At 43.4% G+C, this 24767-nt stretch overlaps 1 protein-coding gene across 7 annotated transcripts in view; it reads left to right on the top strand.

The window, feature by feature from the left end:
• Nucleotides 1–24767, top strand: part of BRD9 (bromodomain containing 9) — a 748767-nt gene that overhangs the window by 235949 nt on the left and 488051 nt on the right. For 3 of the 7 annotated variants that reach the window (XM_044065136.1, XM_044065133.1, XM_044065132.1), the window contains one exon: nt 14302–14477. In XM_044065136.1, coding sequence (XP_043921071.1) covers nt 14302–14477 — 176 coding nt within the window. The remainder of the gene's footprint in view (nt 1–14301; nt 14478–24767) is intronic. The other 4 variants (XM_044065138.1, XM_044065135.1, XM_044065137.1 and 1 more) reach the window with 2 other exon arrangements.

Here is a 24767-nt window from a genome sequence, read left to right as displayed (position 1 = left end):
TTACAGGATCAGTCATACGTAGACATGTTTGGCTCAAAGAGCAAACTTTACCAGATCATGTTAAAGCTAAATTACTGGATGCACCTCTGCAAAAAGATGTATTGTTTGGTGTTAAAGCTGAGGAGGTATTAAAGAAAATAGAGGAAAAGGCAAAATCAATGCAAACAGTGAAAGATTTCCTACAGGTACAACCTCCACGTTTCAGTAGAAATTGGCCTTCCAAAAATTGGTCCTTTTCAGGCACGGACAGACCCCAAAGAGGTAGATACAGGCGCCCGAGGGGTAGAGGGCAATCACAAGGATCGTTTAGAGGCAGACAATGGCAAGCACCTACACAAAGAGGTGGTGAGGATAGTTCACAGCCATTCAGAAAGCAGAACCAATGACTTTCCCCTTTGCATGCCAAGCAAGGCTCAAATGGCAGCACCTTTAGGCGGAAAACTGGCATTATTTTCAAAAAATTGGCATATTGTCACAAAAGACAAATGGATCCTGGACATTATAGACAGAGGCTACAGATTCCACTTTCACACCTTTCCAAAAATGAGAGACATGCCAAACCTGCCACACAATCAAAGGGCAGAGGCACAAAAACAAATTTCAGATATCATGGACATGAAAGCTATTCAAGAGGTACCTGCACAAGAACACGGTCAAGGTTTTTATTCCAGACTATTCCTGGTACTAAGAAAGGGAAAAGATTGGAGACCTATTTTGGACCTATCCATCCTAAACACATTTTTACTCGTGCCAAAATTCAAGATGCTCACATTATAGCAGCTTCTTCCCATGCTGGGCAAGGAGTCTTGGCTGGTAACATTGGACCTCAAGGAGGCATACCTGCATGTCCCAATCAGACAAGATTGCAGAAGATACCTCAGATTTCTTGCAGGTTCAGCCCATTATCAATTCTCTGCATTGCCCTTTGGCTTATCTACTGCGCCCAGAGTATTCACTAAATGCCTGGCATCAGTAATTGCCTTCTGCAGACTTCAAGGGATACAAATATACCCATACCTGGACGACTGCCTGATCCAAGCGGACAGCAAGCACATACTTCTGAAACACCTGGTGTATGTAATTATGTTGTTGAAATCTCTTGGATACACAGTCAACAAAAAGAAGTCAAGACTAATACCCTCTCAAACAATAATTTTCCTGGGTGCCAGCTTGGATACAAACACCCAGATGGCCTACCTCGCGCCAGAGAAACAAGGGCAACTAACTCAATACTTCAGAAACCTGGCAACTTTCACCAGGCTGACTGCAAGGAAAATCCTGCAGGCTCTGGGATTCATGGCATCTTGCATCCAACTAATCCCATGTGCAAAGCTGCATATGAGGAAACTTCAATGGTACCTAAAAAACCTATGGTCTCAACACAGCCACAGTTTGGAAACAATAATACCACTGATTTCATGTCTTCAGAAGGAATTTCTGTGGTGGGCTCAAGCATGCCAAAGAAACACAGGTCTACTATTCTGCAAGCCTCAAGCAAATCAAGTCATCACAACAGACGCCTCGGATTACGCTTTGGGGTCGCACATGACAGATCGGTGCATTCAGGGCAAATGATCCCAAAAAGAAAAGCACCTACACATCAATCAAAAGGAAATGCTAGCAGTAATAAATGCTATTACAGCTTTCAAAGACCTGCTGCATCCAGGCCAGCTATTGATAAGGACAGACAACACCACAGTAATGTGTTGCATAAACAAACAGGGAGGAACCCATTCATATCCCCTATGCAGGCTAGCCATGTCTCTTTGGAACATGGCTCTGGAATTGCAAATCGAGCTTCAAGCACAGTTCCTGCCAGGCAAGGAAAACACGCTGGCAGACAACCTAAGCAGAAATATGACAGATCCACACAAATGGAAGTTGCATCCTCAAGTTTTTTCAAAGATAATTCAAGCATGGGGAAGGCCAGACATAGATCTCTTTGCCTCCCACAGAGATCACCAATTGGCAAAATTCTGCTCAAGGACCTTTCATCCACAGGCCTGGAAAGTGGACGCACTCTTTCAGTTGGACAACAATGACAGTTTATGCCTTTCCACCTCTTCCTCTGCTGCCCAAAGTTCTATTAAAAACCAGAGCAGACAGACCAAAGATGATTCTCATTGCTCCAGACTGGCCAAGACAACACTGGTACCCACTCCTGAGGAGCCTGACGCATTCCCCACCATGGATCCTGCCTCTAATGCCTCTTCTACTGACTCAGCACAACTTCAAAACTCTTCACAGTCAGCTGAAAACACTCAATCTAGCCGCATGGAAGATTCCTTAAAATCACAACAGACCCTACTCTCCAAGGAGGTGCAGGATGTTATTTTGGAGGCCAGAAGACCTTCTGCTAGAAAATTCCTACTCTGCAAAATGGAAACGGTTTTGTGCTTGGAATGAGAAAAAGGGCCAGAACCCTGGAATACTGAATTTACCTTAAATATTACAGTACCTAGCTGAGCTGCTAAGCAGAGGACTTTCATTCTCCTCCATCAAAATCCATGCCTCAGCCATTTCTGCAGAATACAGCACTGATCCTCCTTTATTCTGTCACCCCCATCTTAAGACAGTTCCTCAGAGGGGCTAAGAATATAAAACCCCCAAGGAAACAATCAGTACCTGCTTGGGACCTCAATTTCATTCTAGAAAAACTTACTTTGCCTCCCTTTGAGCCAGCTGCCTCAACAGAACTGCAATATTTGTCCTGGAAAACAGCATTCCTGCTGGCTATCACCTGAGCTCGCAGGGTTTCGGAACTACAAGCCCTCATGGCTGTGCAGCCTTTCATCATTTTCCATCAGGACAGAGTATCCTTGCGAACCCAACCCTTCCTTTATGCCAAAGGTAGTATCCAGGGTAGCCTTGAATCAGGCTATCCACTTACCTGCCTTTTACCCCAATCCTCAAAACAAAGGGGAGAGACTACTACATTCCTTGGACATTCATAGACAGCTACGTTATTATTTGGACAGAACAAAGCCTTTCAGAAAATCAGAGCAACTCTTTGTGTCGTATGCTACAGGAGCTCAAGGGAAGCCTATTTCCAAACAGACAATCTCAAAATGGATAGCCCACTGCATACGCTTTTGTTACTCTTTTCATGGTAAAACTGTACCTGCAGGCATCAGGTCTCACTCCACAACGGCCACAGCCACCTCTGCAGCTTTCCTCGGGGGGGGTTCCTACCAAAGATATTTTGGAAGCTGCCACTTGGAGTTCTGTACATACTTTCTCCAAGCACTATCACCTACCATTATACTCCAAATCTAGAGCAGGCTTTGCCACTGCAGTCTTGCAGGGCATCCTGGCTCCTCTTAGTTCCACCTAGTGCCTACCACCCCTTTTTTAGCTTTGGTATTCTACCCATCTGTTATGACTGCAGCTGTATGAACGATGAACATAGTACAGTTTTGTACCTACCATAAATGTAGATGTTCGAGTGCTAATACAGCTGCAGTCCAGGTTTCCCTCCCTCCTTCCCCTCTTCCTCATACAACCTGATAGGGGTATTCTTTTATGGTGTATTTGCTTGCAACTACTGTTTTTTGATTATACTGCATTGCATTATTACATAAATTTATGTATTGCCTTCCTTCTGGGGGCACCTGACATCTGGGGCAAGAAAAACTGAAGAAAATGGCGTCGGCTGGTTCTTTTATACCCCTGTCGCACTGACGTCAGGGAAGAAGCGACGACATCCGACGCCAGACCTAGACTTTGGAATTCGGCCGACCGAGGACCCGCCTGATGGCAGGAAAACCCATCTGTTATGACTGCAGCTGTATTAGCACTCGAACATCTACATTTATGGTAGGTACAAAACTGTACTTTCTGGCCTCCACAAGTTTGGTTCCCCTTCCTCTGACCTCACCTAGTATACCCGCCATGGATTCTGGACCCTCTTCCAAATCTGATTACTCACCCCCAAGGGCTGAGCCACCCGAATCTGTCCAGTCTCATGCTAACAACTTGTTTTCTCCACTTCTGTTAGTTGCCAGGCAAGCTAATCTCACCTCACCTGTTCAGGACATCATTCTGGCCTCTCATAAACCATCCACCAGAAGACTATATCAGGATAAATAGAAAAGGTTCTCCATCTGGTCTAAGAATAACATGCTAGACCCATATTCGGCTCCAGTGACTACAGTCCTGCAATACCTGACTAAGTTTTTTGATAATGGAGCCTCTGCCTCTACTGTACGAGTGCACCTGGCGGTGATTTCTAATTTCCACAATGGTCTAGATGGCACCCCTCTCATCTCCTTACGTCTTTGTAAAGCCTTTCTCAAGGAAACTTCTCACATCATGCCTCCTGTGAGACAGCCTGTGGAACCATGGAACCTCTCTTTAGTCCTTCAATCTTTAACTCAAACCCCCTGTGAACCCACGGTGAAGTGTGACCTAAAGTTCTTGTCCTGGAAATCTTTGTTCTTAGTAGCCATCACGTCAGCCAGGCAGGTCTCGGAGCTGCAGGCTTTATGTATCAAGAGGCCCTATCTGGTCTTATGTAAAGCCAGAGTATCACTCCAGACGAGACCCCATCCTTCCTCCCCAAAGTTGTTTCTGTTTTTTCCATTAACCAGGCCATTGACCTACCAGTGTTCTTTAAAAAATTTTTCCAATAAAGAAGAGTACTGCCTGCATTCCTTGGATGTACATAGGCAACCGAGATTCTACCTAGACAGGACCAAGCCTATCCGTAAGTCTGAACAGCTTTTCATTTACTTTTCTGGGCCTAGAATGGGAAATTACATTTCCAAGGTTACGTTATCAAAATGGCTAAGGGACTGCATACGTTTTATCTACTCCCTCACAAAAGAACCTATGCCAAAGGTTAAAAGCTCACTCCACTAGATCTATGGCAACATCTGTAGCTTTCCATTCCAGGGCTTCCATGGATGACATCTGCGCAGCAGCCACTTGGGCTAAACTTCATACTTTTATCAATCATTACAAATTGGACTTGGTCTCAAGAGGGAGAGCTTTCTTTGACTCAATGTTACTCAGGAATGTTCTTCCATAAGAGCTGCCCATGGACCTCAAGGTAGCTTGGGAGTCTCTCCAATTAGTGATGAATGGAAAGAAGATTAACAACATCAGATAAAGAAGTTATGTCTTACATAACGTTCCATCTGTGTTGTTGATCTTCTTTCATTCATCACATCCCACTGCTTCTCCCCCGACAAAGGCTCCTGGAGGGCGCTTCAGGTCCAAATGGTGTACTAGGGCATTTGCGCAGAAGTTGCCTCAGCTTTACTTCTTTATCTTCAGCAAACTCAATCTGAGGTAACAGGGAGAAGGGCACTCTGGGTAGAAGCTTAGCTCAAGAGTTTTTTGTCTGGTGCGAACTTGGTAATAGGCCGACTCAGATGTTCATCGTGCATACAGCTGCAGTCATCACACTTGGGTTATCCTGCCATTAGGCGGGTCCTCGGTCGGCCGAATTCCAAAGTCTAGGTCCGGCGTCAGTTGTCGTCGCTTCTTCCCTGACGTCAGTGCAGCAGGGGTATAAAAGAGGCAGCCAACGCCATTTTCTCCATTCTTTCTTGCCGCGCGGTGCCCGAAGCAGAAGCAGTTCGCAAGTGCCGGTCGGCCAGCTCCTGAGATTTACGAACAGTATTTCAGCCGAAGTCTTCTTTAAAGCTAAGTACCCCGTTGGGGAAACTTTTCTTGCCTCAGTCCGATATCAGACAAAGTTAATAATTGCATTTCTTGTGGGAAGCAAATACCGCATAAGGATTTTCACTCTTACTGTATACCTTGCTTAGGGCCAGACCACAACGTCTCGGCCTGCCGTTTTTGTGCTAGGTTTAACAAGCGTACTATTAAGCGCCGGGCGGAGTTCGCCCTTCATTATTTTGTTCAACAAATCACCAAAGCCTCCACGATAGCAGCAAATATTATTTTATTAGAATAAAACAAGCGCTTTCACGCATCTAACAATGCGCTTCTTCAGGTTGCAAATTCTAAATAACATAAATTCATTTTATATAGTAAACCATACATCCAATTAATCTAAAATTTGGCGGGAGAATATCAGATAAGCATTGAGAGTCATTAATTATGCTACTAATTAGAGACACATCCTTATATGGAAAACATTTCCTGTAGAGAAACACTTTAAAAAAGTTATGCTACAACTTTCAAAATAGGTATAGCAAATGTTTACAAGGGTAGACTAAAAAGTTAACCCTTTTTTAATATTATATCCATTGGATGGCTCCTTAATGCACTTGAATATGTTATAGTATTTCCTTATAAAGTAATTTATCTATAATATAAAACTTGCATTATATTAATTCTGTTGTAAGGCATATGTAAAGTGCTATAATTGAGTATTTGTATATGGTAATATACATAAAGCTTGTGTTAAAAAATCTATATAAAAATGCATGGTGCAATAGTATCATTATAAAATACGATGTATATTTACACCAATAATATACATGTGTGTAATAAACAAATCATCAACTATGTACATAAGAACAAAATTATAAAATAATGTATGAAATATAATGTATATATATATATGAACATATTTTTAAAAAATATAACTCAGGTATTTAAGTCAAATATGCATCAAATTATGATATCAAATAAAACATAAAAACAAATAAATTGATCTGAATAAATTATGAATGTATTCTATAAACTCTATATGTTAATACAGTTAAATATTCATATGTTAAATACAACTTCAATCATATTTACAATAGCGCTGGTCTAATATTAATCGCTGTATTTAAACCTGGCTCAATATGTGCTCTGAGTAATAAGATCCATTTTAACTCATATAATTCTAAGGTGTCACGTGCATTACCTTCTCTTCTACTTGGGTAACAAAGTTAATAATTGCATTTCTTGTGGGAAGCAAATACCGCATAAGGATTTTCACTCTTACTGTATACCTTGCTTAGGGCCAGACCACAACGTCTCGGCCTGCCGTTTTTGTGCTAGGTTTAACAAGCGTACTATTAAGCGCCGGGCGGAGTTCGCCCTTCATTATTTTGGCAAAAAATGTAATTATATCATGTCGTCGGATGCACCGATGCCAGTTTTAGGCAAAAGACGCAAGGATAAGGATAGACATCCGAGGCCTGCACCGAGTACTAACATCACGCTTGGGCCGAACACCGGTTCTCAGCGAGGCGCCTACGCAGCCCCTGACTACCGATGAAACTATTTTACCGGCGACTTCAGTACCCGAGGCCGCAGGATCCTCGGTCTCCATTCCCACTGCAGATACCGACGCCACTCTTGGCGGGGAAACTGAAATTTTAGCGAGGTCTACCATTTCTGAAGGCGTTTTCAGGCCTACTACCTCCTCTATTAAATCATTCACTAAGTCTAAAGCTGCAATGAAAATTAAAAAACAAGGTCCTCAGACCCCCTCTCAAGGCCCCATGCCTAAAAAACAGATGCTTAAAATAGCTGAGGATTTGATTACTCTCATCAGGGGTTCTCAACCCCCCTCAGACAAAAGACCCAGGTTGGAGGAAGACTACCCTTCCTCAGACCAGGCTTCTATTACTTCAGACCATTCTGAGGACCAGTATTACACCTATTCCCCATTTGAAGACTCTGATGCTGAGGAGTGTATTCCCTCGGTCTCCCCCCCCCCCCCCCGAGGACTACTCTTTTGGGGGAAACCCTGCATACTTTGAGAGAGCACTTCCACTGGGAAGGCCAAGATTACTCAGATTCCAAGAAAAGGCTCAGGGAATTTCTACTACTTCCCCAGCATAGGCCCCTGGCTATTCCTCCTGTCTTAGATATTTTGGATGATGTGTACGCAGAAGCCAGTCTTAATCCAGACTCATTACCTCCAGCCCCTGTTAAACCAGACAGATATTACCGGGTTCCTGATTCTCACCAGTTCCTTTATAAAAGCCATACTGCTGACCCAGAAACAATTTCACAGGGTCCCAAGGGGATTAAGGCCTCTACTGCTAAAAACCCTTTGCCTTCAGAGAGAGATTCTAGAGCATTAGAAGGGTGGGGGAAAAAGGTGTATACATCAGCCACTTTAACCATGAGGGCATTAAACTGTCAATTTCTTATGTTAAAATACCAACAGTTCTTGCTATCTCAGCTGAAAGGCAAAATGACACAAACAGAACAACCAGACTTGAAAGAGTTGCAGGATTTGTTGCATGGAGCAGAACAAGTGGGGAAACATACCTTGCAGTGTGGTTTTGATGCTTTAGAGGCCTCATGCAGAGCTGCTGTCATGGGGTCTGTCATACGTAGACATGCTTGGCTCAAAGAGCAAACCTTACCAGATCATGTCAAAGTAAAGTTATTAGATGCAGCACTACAAAAAGATGTATTGTTTGGTGTTAAAGCTGAGGAGGTACTAAAGAAAATGGAGGAAAAAGCGAAATCTATGCAAACAGTTAAAGATTTCTTGCAGGTGCAGCCTCCATGCTTCAGCAGATACTGGCCTTCAAAAAATTGGTCCTTTCCAGCCACGGACAGACCCCAAAGGGGCAGATACAGACGCCGTCCAAGGGGTAGAGGACAACCTCAAGGATCTTACAGAGCTAGACAGTGGCAAACACCAGCCCCCAGAGCTGGAGAAGATAGACCGCAGTCATTTAGAAAACAGATACAATGACTTTCCCCAATGCCTGCCAAACAAAGATATAATGGCAGCACCTTTGGGCGGAAAACTGTCTTTATTTTCAAAAAACTGGCACATTGTTACACAGGACAAATGGATTCTGGATATTATAGACAGAGGCTACAGGTTTCACTTTCACACCCTTCCAAAAATGAGAGGCATGCCAAACCTGCCACAAAATCAATGGGCAGAGGCACAAAGGCAAATTTCCGCTCTCATGGATATGAAAGCAATTCAAGAGGTACCTGCAAAAGAACAAGGTCAAGGTTTTTATTCAAGACTATTTCTGGTACCAAGGAAGGACAAAGATTTGGAGACCCATCTTAGACCTATCTATTCTAAACACATATCTAGAGGTACCAAAATTCAAGATGCTCACATTACAGCAGCTTCTTCCCATGCTGGGCAAGGGGTCTTGGCTGGTAACATTGGACCTCAAGGAGGCATACCTGCATGTCCCTATCAGACAAGATTGCAGAAGATACCTCAGATTTCTTGCAGGTTCAACCCATTACCAATTCTCTGCATTGCCCTTTGGCTTATCTACTGCGCCCAGAGTGTTTACAAAATGCCTGGCATCAGTAATTGCCTTCTGCAGACAACGAGGAATCCAAATCTACCCATATCTGGACGACTGCCTGATCCAAGCAGACAGAAAGGACCTTTTATTGCAACATCTGGCGTTTGTAATAAAACTGTTAAACTACCTGGGGTACACAGTGAACAAAAAGAAATCAAAACTAATACCTTCTCAACAGATAATTTTCCTGGGTGCCAGCTTAAATACAACAACCCAGATGGCCTACCTCACGCCAGACAAACAAGGGCAACTGTTTCAATACTACAACAAAATGGCAACTTTAACCAGGCTAACTGCCAGGAAAATCCTGCAGGCTCTGGGGTTCATGGCATCTTGCATCCTACTAATACCATTTGCAAAACTGCATATGAGGAAACTACAATGGTACCTAAAAAACTTATGGTCTCAGCACAGCCACAGCTTGGAAACAATTATACCACTCATTCCATGCCTTCAAAAGGAATTTTTGTGGTGGGCTCAAGCATGCCAAAGAAACACAGGTCTTCCTTTCTGTTTACCACAAGCAACTCAAATCATCACAACAGACGCCTCAGACTACGCCTGGGGAGCACAAATGGCAGGTCAGTGTATTCAGGGAAAATGGTCCCAAAAAGAGATGCACCTACACATCAACCAAAAGGAGATGCTAGCCGTGCAAAATGCTGTTATGACCTTCAAAGACCTACTGCATCCAGACCAGCTATTAATAAGGACAGACAACACCACAGTCATGTGGTAAATAAACAAACAGTGGGGAACGCATTCATACCCGCTGTGCAGGCAAGCCGTGACCCTGTGGAACACAGCACTGGGATTACAAATTCAACTACAGGCACAATTTCTGCCAGGGAAGGAAAACTGGCAGACAACTTAAGCAGAAATATGACAGACCCACACGAATGGAAGTTGCATCCTCAAGTCTTCTCAAAGATAACTCAGGCATGGGGACAGCCAGACATAGATCTATTTGCTACCCACAGAAATTAACAATTGGAAAAATTCTGCTCAAGGACCTATCATCCACAGGCCTGGAAAGTGGACGCACTTTCTTTCAATTGGACAACATTGACAGTCTATGCCTTCCCGCCTCTACCTCTACTGGCCAAAGTCCTATTAAAAACCAGAGCAGAGAGGCCACAAGTGATTCTCATTGCTCCAGACTGGCCACGACAGCACTGGTAACCTCTCCTAAAGAGCCTGTCACACTCACCACCATGGATCCTTCCTCAATTTCCTCTCCTGTTGTCCCAGCACAACTACAAGACCCTTCACAGCCAGCTCAGAACTCTAAATCTAGCTGCATGGAGAATACCTTAATTTACCAGCAAACTATCCTCTCCAAGGAGGTACAGGATGTCATCTTGGAGGCCAGGAGACCCTCTACTAGAAAAACCTACTCCGCCAAATGGAAACGATTTTGTTCCTGGAATCAAGCAAAGGGTCAGGATCCTTGGGTAATAAATATACCTCAGATTTTACAGTACCTAACTGAGATGTTAAACAGTGGCCTCTCCTTCTCTTCCATCAAGATCCACGCTTCAGCCATTTCAGCACAATACAATACGGATCCTCCTTTATTCTCACATCCTCTATTAAGGCAGGTCCTCAGAGGGGCAAAAAATATAAACCCCCACGGAAAGCACCAGATCCAGCTTGGGACCTCAACTTCGTATTGGAGAAGCTGACACTGCCTCCTTTTGAGCCAGCTTCTTCAGCAGAGCTACAATACTTGTCATGAAAAACAGCCTTCCTTCTGGCTATTACCTCAACATGCAGGGTTTCGGAGCTACAGGCCCTCATGGCTGTGCAACCATTCATCATTTTCCATCAGGACATGGTTTCCTTACGAACCCAACCCTACCTTCATGCCAAAGGTAGTATCCAGTGTGGCTTTGAATCAGACTATTCATTTACCTACCTTTTATCCAAATCCACAGAACAAAGGAGAGAGGCTACTACATTCCTTGGACATTCACAAGCAACTTCGTTATTACTTGGACAGAACAAAGTCATTCAGAAAATCTGAGCAGCTCTTTGTGTCCTCTGCTACAGGTGCTCAAGGAAAGGCTATTTCCAAACAGACTATTTCAAAATGGATAGACCACTTCATATGCTTTTGTTCATTTCATGGAAAATCAGTGCCTGTATACATCAGATCCCACTCCACCAGAGCTACAGCTACCTCAGCAACTTTCCTCAGGGGGGTCCCTACCAAGGACATTATGGAAGCAGCTACTTGGAGTTCAGTGCACACTTTCTCCAAGCACTACCACCTTCCACTATACTCAAAATCTAGAGCGGGCTTTGCCACAGCAGTCCTGCAGGGCATTCTAGCCCCTCCTAATTCTGCTTAGTTCCAGCCACCCTTACTTAGCTTTGGGATTCTACCCAAGTGTGATGACTGCAGCTGTATGCACGATGAACATAGTACAGTTTTGTACCTACTATAAATGTAGATGTTCGAGTGCGCATACAGCTGCAGTCCAGGTTACCCTCCCTCCATCCCCTCTTAGGACAGGGCTTATGACAAACACCTTTAACATACAACCTATTTGGGGTATTCCTTTCTGGTGTATTTGCTTGCAACTACTGAAGCTTCTCATATTGGGCAGAGAGAAGAAACATTGATCCCTTTTCTGCCCCGATCAGCTCTATTCTTCAGTTCCTATCAGAGCTTTTTCAACAAGGTTCAGCGGCAGCGGAAGTACAATTACCTGCAATTTCAAATTTTCATATAGGTGACTGGACTCCTAACTTGATGTCACACAGATTGTGTAAAGCGTTCTTAAAAGGTACTTGCTTATTAAGACCTCCCATTAAAGAACGTCTCTCACCATGGGATTTGAATTTTGTTCTAACGCATCTCACCTTACCCCCCTTTGAACCCTCATCAACATGTGACCTCAAATTCTTGTCTTGGAAAACAATTTTATTGGTTGCTATTATTTCTGCAAGAAGACTTTTGAAACTACAAGCTTTATCAATCAAACCTCCTTATTCGATCTTTCATAAAGATAGAGTATCTCTCCGAACACCACCATCCTTTTTACCTAAAGTGTGTTCGCAAAATAACTTAAATCAATCTATTGAGCTGCCAGAGTTTTTCCATAATCATGGCAACAAGGCAGAATATAAGCTCCACCAGTTGGATTTGCATAGACAGCTTTGCTTCTATTTACATAGAACGAAAGTCTGAGCAATTATTTCCTTTATAGAAAAAAAAAAGGCATGCCAGTTTCTAAAGTCTCTCTAACTGGCTTTTGAATTGCATTACCTTTCTTTACAGTTCTAATAACAGACAACTACCATTCAAAGTCAAAGGTCACTCTACTAGGGCCATGGCAACATTATCCTCTTATCTATCTAAACTATCAGTGGACAGTGTGGGAGAGGCCCCATACTTTTATCACTCATTAAACAGTGGATTTGGCCTCCAGGGACAGGACCTCTTTTGGTTCCACTGTGCTGAAAAGTGTATTCCCATGAGCCACCTAGGAAATGTGTTGCTAGGGCCGCTGTCCCAACCAGTAAGAATGAAGGCTTGATGGGACAACATAACATAAAGAAGATGTATACTCACCATAACGTTCCATGTTTATTGTCCATCTCACCCTTCATTCTTACGACCCCCCCCCCAACCTTCCCCCAGCCCAAGGCTTCTGGAGGACCTAGAGGAATTCCCTCCTTAGGCAAGTAGCTTCTCTGATCTTCTTTTCTTTCTATATATACTATGATATATGAGAAATGTAGACATATGGCTATGGTTAGCAGCAAACAAGATCTGGGGAATTACACCATTGCATGATGGGATAGGTATTCAGCCACAAGCCAAATGAAAGACTTCGAGCTATAGTATGCGGCCAAGTTGGAGCCATGGATTGGCTCTGAACCCAACCAGTAAGAATGAAGGGCGAGATGGGCAACACACATGGAACGTTATGGTGAGTACATAACTTCTTTTTTATGGAAGTTCTTCACTGTCTGAGTTTTCTTGTCATCTTTTATTTTGTAATTGCAAAATGACTACAGAATGGTCATAGCTAGATGGTACAAACTTTCCATATCTGTTAGGTCTGTGTGTTTGATTTTTTGTGGTCTTTTACTTCCTTTGCTTTACAGAGACAACTAGGGTGCAGTACTCTCGTGTTGTAATCCATTAGGTTTGAAGCCTTCCATTACTGACATGCTTCATTTCTTATCACTTGCACCCATTACAAAAGTTACTGTGTATTGTACGGTGCTGCCCAGGGAAATACTTAATTTCATGGTTGTAGTGCAGCTATAAAGACTGAACATTAAACTAGGTACTCTGACAAAACAAAGCAGTCATTATATATAGGGCTGTAAACTTCACCTCTTGATCCAGTTTGTATCCATGACGGCAGACTGCTGTAGCTCAACATCCAGGATAATATTTCATAATAATAGATTGTTGATAAATATTGTTGTAGTGGTAATATTTCAGGAGTCTGATGCAGTTTTTTCATTGTTCATTTGTATTCCTACCCCCTTTTTAACTTCATTTAGTGTGTAAATGTACCTGCAGTCAGTATGCAGGCATCTCATTTAAGTGAGATAAGTCTCTACTGTTTCTGCTGTGTTGAAACTGTGTACCATTTTTGCCATAAATGTCATTCACACGAGGATCACATTCTGCCATCAACTACTTCCTCTGTGAGCTGATAATCAAATTCTTGAGCTAGTCATAAGTACATATTTAATAAGGCTAACATAAAGAATAAAAGTAACATTAATAAAAATTAAACTTAACCAAAGTATGTTTGAATGGTTATGTTTTAATAATCTTTTGGTATTTGGCAGTATACTGATAAATCATTTGGAACACGTTTTGTGTTTTGATGTCATTTGTCTGTGTGTATTTTGTCTTTCCTCCTTTTTGTCCATTTTTTAAACTTGCACTGTTGCCAGTGAACTGTGCATTGCACCTGGAGACATACTTTCACTAGCAAACTGTGATGCATGCCTTCCCTAAGAAGTGCATTCTTCCCATCCCCATTCCATCCCATGATCATAGCACCACAGCTATGAGGGAGATGTAAAGCCCCTGCCACTCTGTCCTTTCTGATTCTAGGAACGGCTGTTAGCTTTGAAGCGCAGCATGTCGTTCATGCAGGACATGGATTTTTCTCAGCAGGCAGCTCTTTTGGGGGATGAAAATACAGCAATTGAGGAGCCCATACCAGAAGTCGTTCAAGTTCCGGTAGAGATCACAAAGAAATCGAAGAAGCCGTCCAAGGAAATCATTAGGTAAAGATAAACAGTTACATTTGTTTTTATCATGAATATTGCAAATATTTATTTAAATTTTGATAATGTGTTAGCTAGTCATATAAATTTGAATGCATTATTGTGAACTGTTGATATTTTTTCATTATTGTAAGGTAGTGATGAACATTGTTTGAGATGGTCCACTGGAACACGGTCGTAAATTAAAGTAGTTGAGACTACAGTTGAAATAGATTTTTTTTTTTTTTATCTGTTTCAGAGAGAAGAGAAATGATTGCTGTATTTGTTTATGTGTGTATGTGGGGGAGGATAGATTGGCTGTCGGAGCAATTGAAGGTATTAATTAAATCTTTGCCCATTAGGTTGAGCACTACGTGCCTAAGAGAAGTGACCTTTAGGTGTAGCTGTAGTCTATCTTATGACGATAAGTTTGCTTTCACTTTTCTTGTACAGGTTCCAGACAGCATGATGAGCAGAGTTTAAATAGAGTTTAACATTTTAACAGAGAGGCTATATTGTTAAGTTTTGTTCCTTGTTTGATACTGTGTTGAAAGTATTTCTACTCTTAGGCAAGGTGGCAGCAGGTCAGAATTAACATCTGGTCCTCTGACTCTACCCAAATCTGTAGGCTTCTGTGGTGTGTGTGCGTGTGCCCACGTTTGTGTGCATTTGTGTGTGCGCGCGTGTTTGTGTGTGTGTGCACGTTTGTGCGCATGTGCATTTTGCATTCACAAAATGATTAAGCTCATAAATGCAGTCAGTCAGATAGAGGTATGGAAGTAAGGCTGCAGTCTTCTTCCTTGCAGGTTCATTAAGGTATTAATGGGTAAGGTTTGGCTAGGACTTCTGTGTTACAAATGCACACTGTGGATCAGAGATAATCTCCTTCACGAAATTCATAACCCAGGAAGGCACTATGTTTTTAGGGATGGGGACTTGTTTATATTAATGGTAAAGATTAGTGGTTTGTGAACTGCTTTTGCACTTTTTTTCATCAGTGACATACGTAGTATTTTTCAAGGTAATGTACAAGAAAGTTTAAGAGTATGCAGTATGTCTGAGTGGTTACTTCAGTAGCCTCAATGCAGTTTAAGTGGGTTTGAGGAAAAAATGCAGACTACAGGAAATTATTTTAGGTTTGAATAGTGCTACTTTTGCCGATGGAAGTTAGATTACTGTTCCTGCCATTGCGGTAAGAAGTACACTACTGATCCATTGTATTATCAAATAATGTGTGGGCATAATTTGCTGTTTACGCTCATTTCATTGTTTCTAATCATATTTTCTTCGTGTTTCACTGTTGCAGTCATTATGTTTGGGTAATCTGCTGGCAGGTTGCCCTCAGTCGGCCTGATTAACAAAGTCTTGGGTCCAGCGTCGGTTGCTGTCCCTTCTTCTATGACGTCCGGTCGTCAGGGGTATAAAACATGCAGCCGACGCCATTACATCAGTCTTTCTTGCTGTGCGGTGCCTGAAGCAGAAGCAGTTTGCAAGTGCCGGTCGGCCGACTCCTGAAATTTTTGTTTTCAAGTTTCAGAACCAAAGTCTTCAACTAAAAGCTAAGTACCCCGTTGGGGAAACTTTTTCTTGTTCCTTACCGATGTCAGTAAAAGTTAACAATTGCATTACTTGTGGGAAGCAAATACCTCATAAGGATTTTCATTTGTACTGTATTCCTTGCCTAGGCCGTGATCATAACGTACCTTGCTGTTGGTTTTGTGCTACATTTAATCAACGCACTATTAAACGTCGGTACATTTTTGCTTCTAAATATTTTGGCTCATGATTTAGCTATCCAGAAATGACGTTGGTTAGCAATCCGACTACCGGAATACCTAAAAAACGCAAGGAAAAAGACAGAGACAGGCTGTCGAGGTCCAAAATTGACGACGGCGCTTCTCCTAAGCCAGTCGCTCGTTCACCGGTACTCAGTGAGGCACTTTCGCAGTCCCTGATGCCCGCTACTTTTGATTCGCAGGCCTCTACTGAGACCCATTCGGAGTCCAGTATGCCGCAAGATGCTTTAAGTATTGAACCCACGGATGTCTCTACCTTAGGTGGGTCCAGATCCGCTGTGCAGGCACCGGCTTCTGAGGGTGTTTTCAAGCCTAAAGATTTGTGTAGTAAACGGACGCCATCGTCAAAACTTAGGCCAAAAATCTACTTCTATGTCTAAAAAACAGACGCTTGGGCCACGTGTGCAGGCCCCTATGCCTAAAAAGCAAATGATCAAAATGGCTGAAGATTTAATTACCTTGATTAGGGGTAGCCAGCCCACTCCTTCTAAGAGGCCTAGGCAAGGCATTGATTATGAGTCTTCTGATCAGGATTCTATTTCTTCTGATTCTTCTACTGAACAGGATTTATCTATACCTACTTATGAGGACTCTGACGCAGAAGATTCCATTCCTTCTGCTTCTCCCCCTGAGGATTTCTCTTTTGGAGAAACTTTACATACGTTAAGGTAACATTTCCACTGGGAAGGTCAGGATTTCTCTGAATCTAAAAAGCGACTTGGGGATTTTCTTCTTCTTCCTTAGCATAGGCCTTTGGCTATACCTCCTGATGTCCTTCATGGATGCATCTGCAGTCATAACAAGTGGGTCGTCCTGTCGTCAGGCAGCCCTTCAGTCGGCCGGATTCCAAAGTCCGGGTCCGGCTTCGGCTGATGTCGCACTCCACCCGACGTCATCTCTGTTGGTCTTCGGGTATAAAGGCATCAGTCGACGCCATTTTCCTCAGTCTTTCTTGCCGCGTGGCGCCCGAAGCAGAAGCTGTTCGCAAGTGCCGGTCGGTCGGATCCAGAGATTACTTCTACGAATACTACTCAAGACTTCTAAAGCTAAGTACCCCGTTGGGGACTCTTTCTTGCCTCAGCTGATGTCAGAAAAAGTTAACAATTGTTTAAACTGTGGGAAACAAATACCTCATAAAGATTTCCACTCTTACTGTCTGCCTTGTTTAGGCCCAGCCCACGACGTAGCAGCCTGTTCGGCCTGTGCTTCTTTCAACCGACGAACGCTTAGGCGTCGGTCGGAGTTTGCAGAACAGTTTTTCGGTTCTGATTTTGCGTACATTATGCCGTCGGATCCTCCGACTACCCAATCTAGCAAAAAACGCAAAGATAAAGACCGACACTCGCGGTCCGCGGTTTCGGCCGAAACCACGGTCAAGCAAATCATGAGTGTCTCGGTTTCGGCGAAACCGAGAAAACTGAACAAAGTACAGCTGAACCTATTCCTACAACTGAGGCCCCTGCTACAACTCTTGAAAGCGACTTCACAAATTTTACCCACTACGGTGGTTGACTTATCAGACACCATCCCCTTGGATGTTTCTACCCCAGCACGTGGTGCTGCTAGGCCTCCAGCAGCCATGTCCATTAAGGCCTTCGCCAGGGCTAAAGCAGCCAAGACTACTAAAACAGTGCCTGTTAAACCACCCACATCCAGGCCCTCTTCTAGTTCTCAAATGCTTACTTTGGCAGAAGATTTAATTTCTTTAATTAGAGGATCTCAATCTCACCCAGACAGGGCCTCTCAGCCCCAGAGAAGAGACCTAGGGCAGAGCCCCGAGCCAGTGTCCTCTGATGATTCTGCTGATGAATCAGACATAACTGACCAGCCAGAGGCTCCCTTCTCCAATTTTGAAGATTCTGATGCTGAAGAATCCATCCCAGCTGCTTCCCCACCAGAAGAATTCTCCTTTGGGGAAACCTTACATGCCATGCGAGAGCAGTTCCAATGGCAGCAACAGGATTTTCCAGACTCCAGAAAACGACCTAGGCCTTTTCTGCACCTCCCACAGCACAGGCCCTTAGCTATACCCCTGTTCTCTCTGTGGTGGATGATGCTTTCAATGATGTTTGCTCCGCTCCAGATTCTTTACCCCAGCCCCTGCCAAACCAGACAGATTTTACAGGGTGCCAGATACTCATCACCACCTTTACAAGGCTCCACTTGCAGACCCAGAAACTATATCCCAGGGCCCCAAGGCAGTAGCATGACCATAGCTAAAAACCCTATTCCTTCTGAAAGGGAAGCAAGGTCATTAGACAGATGGGGTAAAAGGTCTACACTTCAGCTACTCTCTCAGCTAGAGCTTTAAACTGTCAGTTTCACATGATACAATACCAAGAGTTTATGCTGGATCAGTTAACTAAAAACTAACCACTGATGAATCTCTTGATAAGAAATATGTATTAGAGATGGTAAATAACATACAACAGGTTAGCAACCATTCCTTAAAATGTGGCTATGATGCACTGGAGGCTTCATTTAGATCAGCCATGACAGGCACAGCGATAAGAAGGCATGCATGGCTAAAGGAACAAGCTTTACGGATCATGTTAAAGCTAAGTTGCTAGATGCTCCTATGGACAAGACAAGTTTGTTTGGTACATCTGCCCAGCAGGTTATGAAGAAAATGGAAGAAAAGGCAAAATCTGTTCAAACTGTTAAAGATTTCTTGCAGGTTCAACCCCAAGGTTTAGCAGGAACTGGCCTGCCAAAAATTGGTCCTTTCCTGACTCCACAAAATTTCAAAGGGGCAGGAATAGGCGTTCCAGAGGCAGAAACCAATCCAGAGGAGGTGCCTACAGAGGAAGACAGTGGCAAGGTAACAACAGAGGCACAGACACAGCCACTGCCACTACATCAACACAACCACAGTGACTTAACCTAAATCCGCCTACCAGGGAACAAATAGCAGCTCCTCTAGGCGGAAAGTTAACCTTATTTTCAAAGAACTGGCACTACATAACAAAGGACAAGTGGATTTTACAAACCATAGATCAAGGTTACGGTTTCACTTCCACACTTTTCCAGTCAAAGAGGAATGCCAAATCTACCTCCAAATCAAAAACAGAGGCTCTACCAGATAATGGAGTTAGCAAACATGAGAGCTGTGGAAAGAGTGCCAACAGCAGAGCAAGGAAAGGGTTCTACTCCAGACTATTCCTAGTTCCAAGAAAGGAAAAAGTTGGAGACCAATTCTCGACCTGTCCACCTTAAATACATACATCATTGTCCCAAAATTCAAAATGCTGACCCTACAGCAACTTCTTCCCATGCTGGGCAAGGAGTCTTGGCTGGTAACTCTAGATCTCAAGGAGGCATACCTGCACGTCCCCATTCGACCAATCTGCAGAAGATACCTCAGATTTCTTGCAGGATCAGAGCACTATCAATTCTCAGCATTGCCTTTTGGCTTATCTACTGCGCCCAGAGTATTCACAAAATGCCTGGCATCAGTAATCGCCCATTGCAGACTTCAGGGAATTCAAATTTACCCATACCTGGACGACTGCCTGCTACAAGGGGACAACAAAAGCAAGCTGACAACAGATTTACAAAGGGTCATTTACTTGCTACAAGCACTGGGATACACAGTCAATTTACAAAAGTCAAGGCTGATACCATCCCAAACAAGGACATTCTTGGGCGCGGAATTGGACACAGTAAAACAAATGGCATTCCTGACTACAGAAAAACAAAAAACTCCCTCTACTTCTTGGCACTAACAAAACTGAACAAGTTAACAGCAAGAAAAGTACTGCAGGCCTTGGGCTTCATGGCATCATGCATAATCTTGGTTCCATTTGCCAGATTACATATGAGAAAACTACAGTGGTACCTAAAGAATTTATGGTCCCAACACAGACACAGTCTAGAAACAGAAATCCCACTAATTCCATGCTTAAAACAGGAGTTCCTATGGTGGGCTCAGGCATGCCAGTCAAACCCAGGCCTACCCTTTCGCAGATGTCAAGCAAGCCAGACCATTACAACAGGCGCTTCAGACCTAGGATGGGGGGCCCACATGCTGGACAAATGCGTGCAAGGATTGTGGACACAGGATCAACTTCAACTGCACATCAACCTAAAGGAAATGCTGGCAGTAAAACTGGCAATCCAAAAGTTCAAACCATTTCTCAAAGAGGGCCAGTTGATGATAAGGACAGACAACACCACAGTCATGTGGTACATCAACAAACAGGGAGGCACTCATTCATACCCCTATGCAGAATGACCTTGGAGCTGTGGACCCTGGCACTCAGCTACAACATCCAGTTACAGGCAATATTTGTACCAGGGAAAGACAATACACTAGCGGACATATTAAGCAGAACCACCGGATGCCCACGAATGGAAGCTCCACCGGACATCTTCAAGACCATCTCAAAGAAATGGGGAATGCCACAGATAGACCTATTAGCATCACCTCTCAATCACCAGCTCAAAAATTCTGCACAAGGACATTCCACCCATTAGCATGGAAAGTGGATTCGCTCTTTCAACTGGAAAGGCCTAACAGCATATGCATTCCCGCCTCTTCCTTTGATACACAAGGTACTACTGAAAATCAAGGAAGAACGTCCAAGGATTATCCTGATAGCACCAAACTGGCCAAGACAACACTGGTACCCACTACTGAGGAGCATGTCTCGGAACAATATGTGGACAATTCCCCTGATGCCTTTGATGTTAACGCAGAACAACTACAGCATCATACATCCAAACCTAAAAACCTTGCAACTGACTGCATGGAACATCACATAACAGCAGCTATTCCAGAACTTTCCCAAAGAGTTAAAGACATTATTCTTGAAGCACGCAGACCTTCAACAAGAAGGAACTATGCTGGAAAATGGAAAAGGTTTGTCATCTAGAGTACGGTAAGAGGAAAAGATGTTTCAAACATAGATATGCCTAACATTCTGGAGTATCTGGCGAACTTCTTCATTCAGGCCTGTCCTACTCCTCCATCAAGATACATGCATCAGCTATTTCAGCAGAATACAGCTTTGATACACCTGTTTTTCGCACCCTTTGCTCAGGCAATTCCTCAGAGGAATCAAGAATGTAAAACCTCCAAGGAAACCACCATTACCAGCTTGGGATTTAAACTTTGTGCTAGAAAAGTTGACACTAGCACCCTTTGAACCAGCAGCAACAGCAGACCTACAACACCTGTCATGGAAAACTGCTTTCCTACTGGCAATTACTTCAGCAAGGAGGGTTTCAGAACTACAGGCCTTAATGGCAGTGCAACCCTTCCTAATCTTCCACCAAGATAGAGTGTCCATGAGGACTAATCCTACATTTATGCCTAAGGTGGTATCCAGAGTGTCTTTAAACCAGGCAATCCACCTACCTACCTTCTTTCCCAACCCACAAAACAGAGGGAAAGAATACTGCATACCTTGGATGTACATAGACAGCTACGCTACTACTTGGACAGAACAAAAATAGCAGAAAGACTGACCAACTTTTTGTAGCCTATGCAACAGGAAGGGAAGGAAAAGCTATTTCCAAACAGACAATCTCCAAATGGATAGGAAATTGCATACGATTCTGTTACTCCTTCCATGGAAAACCAATTCCACAGAACATAAGACCTCATTCTACAAGGGCAACAGCCACTACCACAGCCTTCTTACGAGGAGTGGCAACCAAAGACATTATTGAGGCTACTTGGACCTCCGTGCATACATTTGCCAAACATTATAATTTGCCTCTATATTCCAGATCCCGAGCAGGGTTTGCCACTGCTGTACTGCAAGGGATCCTAAACACACCATAATCTACTTTTATCCTCCTCCCTAGTTGGCTATGGTATTCTACCCACTTGTTATGACTGCAGATGCATCCATGAAGGACATAGTACAGTTTTGTACCTACCATAAATGTAGATGTCCGAACTGGATAGCATCTGCAGTCAGGATTACCCTCCGTCCTTCCCCTCTGTGGTACTCCTAGGGTGTTTACCCTTCTAATAGCTAGCTGTTGGGGGGGAGTCTTTTATGGTGTATTTGTTTGTGTATATGTACATACATGCTTATTGTTGTGTTTACCTCTATCTATTTGGAAACATTGGCATCTATCCAAATTTTAGCCTGCAAGAGGGCTACTGGCATCTGGGGCAAAAAACACTGAGGAAAATGGCGTCGACTGATGCCTTTATACCCGAAGACCAACAGAGATGACGTCGGGTGGAGTGCGACATCAGCTGAAGCCGGACCCGGACTTTGGAATCCGGCCGACTGAAGGGCTGCCTGACGACAGGACAACCCACTTGTTATGACTGCAGATGCTATCCAGTTCGGACATCTACATTTATGGTAGGTACAAAACTGTACTTTCTAGACATTGCTGATGAAGTTTTTTTCAGAATCTAGTATGACTCCTGATTCCCTGCCTCCAGCTCCAAGTAAGCCAGACAGATACTACAGGGTTCCTGACTCCCACAAATTCCTTTTCAAAAATCCTACTGCTGATCCTGAAACCATTTCTTAGGGTCCCAAGGGCATTAAGGCCTCTACTGCTAAAAATCCTACCCCCTCTGATGGAGATTCCAGGACGCTGGATAGATGGGGTAAGAAGGTTTACACGTCTGCAACCTTGGCAATCAGGGCTTTAAACTGTCAATTTCAAATGCTTAAATATCAACAGCATATCATGGGACTACTTAAACAGAAAATTATGTTAATCTCTGACTGTGTGGAAAATAAGGATTTGCAGGATTTATTACATTCAGCTGAACAAGTTGGAAAACATACTTTGCAGTGTGGTTTTGATTCCTTGGAGGCCTCTTGCAGAGCTGCTGTTACTGGATCCATGCTAAAAAGGCATGCTTGGCTCAAAGAGCAAACTCTGCCTGACCATGTTAAAGCAAAATTGTTGGATGCTCCTTTACAACAGGACCGTCTCTTTGGTAATAAGGCTGAAGAAGTGTTAAAAAAGATGGAAGATAAAGCTAAATCTATGCAGACTGAAAGTTTTTTACAAATGCAACCTCCAAGATTTAGTAGGCACTGGCCTACTAAGAACTGGTCCTTTCCAGTTCCCCGAGAGCTGCTGAAGTCAAATCAAGACATTCCAAAGGCTCCAGGTTTCAGTCACAAGGAACTTTTAGAACAAAACAATGGGGTGCCTCCACCTCCAAATCTGGAAACAACAAGGCACCTCCTTGTGGTAAACAGTCTCAATGACTTCCCTCTACAATCACCAAGCACTTATCTTTTAGCCGCCCCTTTGAGGGGAAAACTGGCACTTCATGCACGGGGACAAATGGGTTTTAAATATAGTATCCCAGGGATAGAGATTTAATTTCCACACATTGCCAATCCCAAACGGATGGCTGGATCTGCCCCCAAATCAGTGGGCAGAGGCCCAGAAACAAGTTCTGTCCCTCATGAACATGGGGGCTATTCAACCTGTACCAGAAGAGGAAAAGGAACAAGGTTTCTATTCAAGACTTTTCCAGGTACCCAGAAAAGACAAATCTTGGCGTCCAATTCTGGACTTATCCACTCTAAACACATTTCTGGACATTCCAAAATTCAAGATGCTGACTCTTCAACAGTTACTACCTATGCTAGGCAAAGATGCCTGGTTGGTAACTCTAGACTTGAAAGAGGCTTACCTGCATATCCCAATCAGTGAATCTTGCAGAAGATACCTCCCCTTCAAAGCAGGTTGTTTACATTACCAGTTCTCTGCACTGCCCTTTGGCTTATCTACTGCGCCCAGGGTCTTCACAAAGTGCCTGGCTGCAGTAATTGCATTTTGCAGACAAAGAAATATTCAAATATAGCCATACCTGGACGATTGTCTAATTGAGGCAGACAAGGACATTCTTCTAAAGTATCTGGCGTTTGTAAAAAGGGTTCTAACTTGTCTAGGGTACACCATAAATGAAAAGAAATCACAACTGGCACCCTCTTAAAGAATTACTTTCCTGGGTGCAAGCTTGAATACAACTGCCCAGATGACTTACCTTACGCCAGAAAAGCAAATCCAATCGGTGACTTACTTCAAACAGGTGGCCACAAAACCCTGCTGTCTGCAAGACAAATTCTGCATGCCTTGGGGTTCATGGCCTCCAGCATTCTTCTAATTCCATATGCAAGACTGCATATGAGGAAACTTCAGTGGTACTTAAAAAGTTTATGGAGTCAACATTGTCACAGCCTGGAAACAATGATTCCTATTATACCTTGCCTGCAACTACAGTTCCTATGGTGGGCAGAGGCCTGCCACCAAAACAAGGGACTGCCATTCACTCCATCCCCTGCCACCCAAACCCTAACTACAGACGCACCAGACTATGCTTGAGGGCTCATCTGGCAGGAAAGTGCATTCAGGGCAAATGGAGCCCAAATCAAATGCACCTACATATCAATCAAAAAGAGACGCTAGCTGTACAGAATGCACTGACAGCCTTCAAGGACTACCTTCATCCAGGGCAACTAATGATAAAGACAGACAACACCACAGTTATGTGGTACATAAACAAGAAGGAGGGTGC

The sequence above is a fragment of the Protopterus annectens genome, chromosome 3.part0 (genome assembly GCF_019279795.1).
Source record: "Protopterus annectens isolate FY-2018-M chromosome 3.part0, PAN1.0, whole genome shotgun sequence".
NCBI classification, from domain to species: domain Eukaryota; kingdom Metazoa; phylum Chordata; order Ceratodontiformes; family Protopteridae; genus Protopterus; species Protopterus annectens.
This window is presented reverse-complemented; position numbering and strand designations above follow the sequence as displayed.